The sequence below is a fragment of the Pseudochaenichthys georgianus genome, chromosome 17 (assembly GCF_902827115.2).
Source record: "Pseudochaenichthys georgianus chromosome 17, fPseGeo1.2, whole genome shotgun sequence".
Lineage (NCBI taxonomy): Eukaryota > Metazoa > Chordata > Actinopteri > Perciformes > Channichthyidae > Pseudochaenichthys > Pseudochaenichthys georgianus.
In genome coordinates, this window is record NC_047519.1 from 25,753,660 (window position 1) to 25,760,591 (window position 6,932).

General features: G+C 38.8%; 1 protein-coding gene across 4 annotated transcripts in view; it reads left to right on the forward strand.

Moving 5' to 3' along the window:
- The window catches only part of LOC117461965 (5'-AMP-activated protein kinase subunit gamma-2-like), a 42,541-nt gene extending 36,300 nt beyond the window's left edge, over window positions 1–6,241 (forward strand). For 3 of the 4 annotated variants that reach the window (XM_034103958.2, XM_034103959.2, XM_034103960.2), the window contains 9 exons: window positions 803–861; window positions 945–990; window positions 1,089–1,143; window positions 1,265–1,391; window positions 1,776–1,941; window positions 2,197–2,234; window positions 2,344–2,490; window positions 2,589–2,682; window positions 4,638–6,241. In XM_034103958.2, the coding sequence (XP_033959849.1) occupies window positions 803–861; window positions 945–990; window positions 1,089–1,143; window positions 1,265–1,391; window positions 1,776–1,941; window positions 2,197–2,234; window positions 2,344–2,490; window positions 2,589–2,682; window positions 4,638–4,669 (764 nt within the window). In that variant the 3' untranslated portion in view covers window positions 4,670–6,241. Of the gene's footprint in view, window positions 1–802; window positions 862–944; window positions 991–1,088; window positions 1,144–1,264; window positions 1,392–1,775; window positions 1,942–2,196; window positions 2,235–2,343; window positions 2,491–2,588; window positions 2,773–4,637 lie in introns of all 4 variants that reach the window. The other variant, XR_004553773.2, reaches the window with a different exon arrangement.
- Window positions 6,242–6,932: the final 691 nt, after the last annotated feature.

Consider the following 6,932-nt stretch of genomic DNA (forward strand, 5'->3'; position numbering starts at 1 on the left):
AAATATCAAGTTTTTAAAAGTTGTTACCTTGAGGTTTTTGGCCCAAACAAGAGGACAAAATGCTTCTACCAATTCAACACAGTTTATACAAATTGGACTAAAAAGAGGTATAGAAGCCTTTAATCTTCTGTTCATATAGATTTAACTCTACCCTCGTTTAAACACTTATTTACTATGTCTTTGTCCACCTGCTTGAAAGATAAGTGATAAAAGCTACTTAAATGTGTGCTGTTCCTGCAAAATAATAAGGAAACGGATAAACACTTCAACGTGCAGCATACATAGTCTACGTTTTAGTTTAATAAAAACAAAAAGTTCACAGTTTCCTTTTCTTCTTTAACTGTTGCATCCCTGCTGAATGAACACAGAGGAACGTTTTTGTATTAATTCTTCTGGTCACATCTTGTGGAGTGCAATGCTATATTGAGCAGGAGTCAGTAAAGCTGTCACAAACCATTAAACATAGCAATGACTTATTTGTATTGACCAGTACTCTGAGTTATTTTACAACAACACCACAAATCTCAGCAGTCTTTAAAACATGAACCTTCTTTTAGCATTAGAGTCTCAAAAGCCACACCAGCAGTGGATCTACTTTGTTGTGCTGGTTGTTTGTTATTTGCCTGCATAAAGTTTATTGCAAGTCAGCCTGTGATGAATAATGAATGCCAGGTCAGCATGAGGATAAAACGAGGGGGGGGGGCTCAGTTATGTGTTGTTTGGACCACGCCCTTGTAGTGTCTCTCTTCCACTGCCTCCAGGCATGGTATGTTGTTTATAGATGTGTGTGTTTTCCTTGCAGGAATGTTGACAATCACCGATTTCATCATCATACTACACAGATACTATAAGTCGCCGATGGTAGGTAACCTAGACAGATAAACATGCGTGAGTCTTTCCCGGTTTCTTTTCTTCTTAAATGAACGGCTAATTTTACATTTCAGGTGCAAATATATGAATTAGAGGAACATAAGCTTGAGACGTGGAGAGGTAGTTATGATTATTCTGGCATGCATAATGTAAGACTGTATTTCTGTTTTATGAGCAAAACATGATACAATCCTTTCCTATTTTATTTCTGGCTACAGAGGTTTACCTTCAGGCAACATTCAAACCTCTGGTCAACATATCACCTGATGCAAGGTATGTTGTCTGACCATGAATAATGAATCTTTCTCTGTTTTGAATATTTGTGTACTGTATGTATGTCGGCAAATTTCATTGTGTCTACTTTTAACTGCTAATGTGCTTTTTTGTGTTGCAGCCTATTCGATGCAGTGTACACCCTCATCAAAAACAAAATTCACCGCCTGCCCGTCATCGACCCTGTCACGGGAAATGCACTTTATATTCTCACACATAAGAGGATCCTCAAATTCCTCCAGCTTTTTGTGAGTCTAACACAGTCTGTGAATAAGTGTTCAGCTGGCATAGCATTTTAATCTATATAATCCATCATCATGATTGCTTATGCTGGGAACTTTGTCATGTCATCCCCTCGTTCATTTGTCTGCTGCCCTCTAGTGGCAAAATGGGCTTTTATCATATCATCAGAAAAACGTCCCGCACAAACCTCTGCACTGATTTATGTAAAGAGTCAACCTTTCTGATGACATGTTTTTATTTGTAGTTGGATCTCAGGGAGAATTAATTCTGTGCATAAAAAAGGAGACATAGAAAGTGGTTGGCCTACTTAACATGAATACAATGTGCCCAGAGTGATGATGTCGCTTAACATGTCCCCGATTCATTGTGTGTGTATCTGTGTTCTTCAGATGTGTGAAATTCCAAAGCCAGCTTTCATGAAGCAGACTCTCGGGGAGCTGGGCATTGGTTCGTACCGTGACATTGCTTTCATCCGCCCCAACACGCCCATCATCAAAGCGCTCAACATTTTTGTGGAGAGACGAGTGTCGGCCCTGCCTGTGGTGGATGAGACGGGTAAGCCAGCGGCAACACATCAGTTTTGCCAAAGTAGCTTCTCCGTAAAGGCTGTTTCAATTGAAAATAATGTATATCCTCCCTGCGATTCGGATCCGCTCCTTCATTTTGGCCCATGCTACATCCTTCCAAGATGAAAATTGTGTCAGTAGTTTGTCCATAATTTTGTTGACAAACCAAACTGAGAGCTCTTTGTTAAAAAATAATTATATTATTTATACTAAACTGACCAGAGTTCTTTATATCCTCTTCCAGGCAAAGTTGTGGATATTTACTCCAAGTTTGACGTCATTGTAAGTTATAATTTCTACTATTTCAGCTTTTGGAGTGACAAAATACCAAATATTAGATTGTTAAACTGCTTCTTTTTTTTTCTCAATTTCTACAATGATGTTTGTGTAGAACTTGGCTGCTGAGAAGACGTACAACAACCTGGACATCACTGTGACGCAGGCTCTGAAGCATCGCTCCCAGTACTTTGAGGGAGTCATGAAGTGCCATAAAATGGAAACAATGGAGACCATTGTGGACAGAATAGTCAAAGCTGAAGTGAGATTTTAAAAACACAAACACGTATATTTAGTTACCCAGGAATAACTTTAGGACTGATTCGAATTGCGTCTGTCATTTTGTGTTTTTTCCTCCAGGTGCATCGGTTGGTGGTGGTGGATGAGCACTCCAGCATCGAGGGCATCGTCTCGCTGTCAGACATCCTCCAGGCCTTAGTGCTCAGCCCTGCAGGTATAGATGCTCAGCATAGCTAGCCCAACCCCCCCCTCAGCCCCGGACCCCGTGCTCTCTCCCCCACCCCGCCCTCTAACCCTGTCCCAGGTAGGAAAGCACCCGTTTGAGCCCGGGCTGGTTTTGGCCTGTAGATGGCTGTAAGGAGGCATGGTGCTGACATCCTGCTGGAGGCTGCTGTGTGGAGCAACACAACGCTTCACTGTTGCTCGTTCAGAAACAAATCCCATGTCTGCTGTCACCAGTGCATTGAAATATGTCTGATTGGGAAGTTGCTTTTTATTGTACTGCAGCTTCATACTGGGAATAGAGATTGGCAAATAGATGAATTGCATATATTTTTGATAAGGTCGTAGTTGAACAGATCGAACAAACCTTGTGTTGTCTTCACATGAAGTGTAATGGGGTAAAGGATGTTTTAATATCCTCCAGGTTAGTTAGTTGTAGCTTGCATCTAAGACCCTAATTATGAGAAAAGCTAGAAATGAGGTACGATTGGTTAGGAATGTAAATAAAATGATATTGCACTCCACAGCCCTTTAAGGCTGTAAGGCTATAAGCCAGGGGTGTCAAACTCAAGGCCCGGGGGCCGAATCCGGCCCGCGACTTCATTTAATGTGGCCCGCATGCAAAGAATATAATACGTTTATTATATGGTTACATGCCACGGTTACATGCCACTTTACGTGCCCATAAAGTAGCCTACATGTCCCACAATGCATCTTGTTTTGTGACATGCTCACTGAAGAGACTTACAATTATTTGCCCTAGACTTCTGCTTTCAGACGTAGTTAATTATGAAGTTATTACCCTATCCGATAATAATTCAATGCACAGGAAATGATGTATTATAATACATTATTTTATATATATTATATATTTATATAGTCCTAAAGTCACAACCGGCCCTTTGAGTGCAACCATAATTGTGATGTGGCCCGCGAATACATTTAGTTTGACACCCCTGCTATAAGCCAAGCTCAACAACATGAACTTAGGTCAAAACTGAACCAAACATGGTGTTAAATGAGTTAAGAAGTATTGAATCAAGGCTAGCGTTAAATCTGTTCTCATTTCAAACTATTCCTTAATGGATTTTAACTTATATATTGGTGTCTAACTTCAGCAAGGAGCACAATTACAGCATGAATAGGTCTAACACTGCTGAGTTGAATTGGCTAGAATCAGGTTTGTTGGCCATTTCCCCTTCAAGCGTTGATGTGTTACCAGATGAGGCTGTTGTTGCTTTATATTAACCCTGTGGTTCCCAGAAATTGATTTGTGAAATCACAAATGTTGGGTTTGAATGTTAACTAAGGGCATCAGCTATGCCATGCACATGCTATTATACATTCTCCTCATTTATGTGTGGCTTTGAGTAGATGGGATTGCATTAGTAAGTTCTACTTTGATGTGAAAATGTGTTTGAAAGCAACTAACAGATGTCTGCATATTTATAGTGGTAGAGGAAGCGTGGCACACAAGCGTTATCCCTCCTTTTTAAAGACGATGTGAATTGATTTTCCAACCAGGCTTTATTGAAATATATAGATCATTTATTTTGTGTAACTAAGCAGTCAGTTGTAATTTTTCATTAGGTATAAACAAAGTCTAATTATGCCGTCCCTTAAGGGATAAGTGGGCAGAATTAGGCTTAGACTCCTACTTTTATTGAATTATTGCTACTGGTTGTATCCACATAGAAGTGGGGAGTCATCCACATTTGCTCGAAATAATGATTTATTTTGGGAGAACACATACAAGTTTGCCTTAGTTAAGATTGATCCTGTTTTTAAGGCCTAAATGGTTTTATTTTTTCCTTGTGAGAGATTCTGCAGTAGAGTGGCATGTCTGACTGAAATCAAGCCGACATTGAGGTTGAGAGTAATTCAGTTTTATGCTACAGTGTGTATGCACCCTGTTGTGTCCTTACTCTCTACTCTTCCTCTCTGCAGATGCCTGTAAGGAGGAGACCCTGACTGAGTGAGAGGGACGAAGCATCAGCTGGAGTGGAGACGTTTGAATGTTGAGGAATGGACCGAGAGGCTGAGCGGTGTAAAGGTCCCAGAGCCGCCTGCTACGATGCACAATAGAGGCTCGGAAACCAAAGAGCTAGACAGCTGAATGAAGAGGAGTTCCTGCACGGAGGATTGATTTTCTGAGTGTTTTTTCTTTTTCTTGATTGTTTGAACACTGATCAGATGCGCACACACAGTATACTGTATTTATACACCGAGATACACACACAATAGGCGCATTCACACTGCGGTACTTTTCCCACAAAGGTTCATGCGAACTTAGTTAAAAAAGGGTAAAAAGGTTCGCATGAACTCATTTTAGTACCGGCTCTTTTTGGTGTGAACGCGATCATGAACTAAGTTCGCATGAACCTTTGTGGGAAAAGTACCGCAGTGTGAACGCGCCTATAGAGATGCATTATGGTCACCTGCCAAGAAAAAGGTGGCAAAGTCGAGACGGGTTCTTATGAAATAGGGCTTCAGTGTTTTGTGTTATTTAGCTACAATCATGCTGCTGTTATCAGTTGGTTTTTAGTCACATTTTGATACTATAGGTATAGGTCAACACCTCTTGGACAACTTCTCAGTTTTGTTGTGTAAAAAAGTGGACATTCATGCAATTTATTGTTTAGTAGCAAAACTACACTTACAAAATGGCCATGTGTCGTTCAAATCAATGATTGCCAGTGCTAATATGGAGAGATGAATGCCAAATCTTTATTTGTGCCTTTGGTTGCCCTGCCCACACACAACTTAAAACTGAAAGTATGTATGTCACTTTGCTTATGTTAAATAAGTGCAATTAATATTTTTTTTAAGGATATAAATATGTCATATTTAAGTAGTTGGAAACTTCTCATAGAAAAAAGATTGTCCTTGGTTTCATTTCTGTGATTGTTGAACCATGTCAGAAGGGTCAATAATCTCTTTAAATGGATCTCATTCTAAAAAATAATCCTGATATTAACATCTTGACAAAAAAACACAATGGTCTGAGGTAAACACACCATTACATTCATATCATTATAATTGCTGAGAGCTATGAGTGAGTTTCACTTGTTTTACTTCAGTAGTTATTTTAAGTCATGGCAACTGATGGATGCATTTTTGGAATGTTTTTATAAAAATGAGAAATATCTTTTTAAGATGTTAAAAAACCTTTTTTTTACATTTACTTTCAGTTATGTTGACGCTTCAGAGAATCTGATACTCGCAGACGTGCAAAACAACTGGGTGGTTTCAGCTGTAGCTCGACAGGACTCATCTCCATCTTTGACTGTACATAGTTTTCGGGAAACGTGTTGCATAAAGCTTTATTTTTATGAATGTATCGACATGTTTAAAGAGACTGCAGTTTTAATGTTATTTTTGTAAATATATTGTGGCAATATGTCTGGTTCAAAGAGACTTTGTATGAGATCCACATGTACTGTAAATGTGCAAGCATGAGAAACTACACTTCAGCAGTATGAATGTCCTTTGTTTTACTTTTCTATTTTTCTGACCGCAGAAAAATAAATGGACACTGAATGTACTTCAAAGCTGTCTTTCCAAGTCGTTATTTGATTTTGGTTTTAACTGGTTCAAGGATGTGTTTCCATGGTCAATCTGCCTTCGTCATACACGGGATGGCTTTTAACAATATTTTGATAACATTTGACTATGGTGAAAACGCTGTCTGTGATGGATCCATTGGTTAATTCAAACTAAATCTAGTTAGTTTAAGTTCAGTCACTTTGAATGGTTTGGTGGCAGCAACTTGATGTTTTAACCATTTATCACTATCACTACTTTTAAATATCTATCTTGACTATTGGGCTTGTTTTTTTTTTTATTATACACTAAATCACAACACATTTAAAAGAGAGACTTGTGATCAAACAAGATATTGGGAGATGCCACTTTTCTGACCTTTTTATAGACCAAAGATTAATCGGCAGAGAAGCATAAAAAGCAGGAATATGAGGTTGTTTTAAAAATATGTACTCAAACAATGTATTAACTGGGCGAATGTGTGGCTTATAAAACATATTACACAAATATGTTGGTTCTCTGAAGGCCAAATACACAATGACTAAGCCAAAACAATTTGAAGTAACCGTGTTGCATTTTATTTTTATATCAGCCAAAAACCTGAAAAAGTAACTTGACAAACAAAAACGGTATTATAGTATGTGTACTACGCCTACGTAGGCTACTATAACCGTGTACACATTAAGTAGTACATTACTT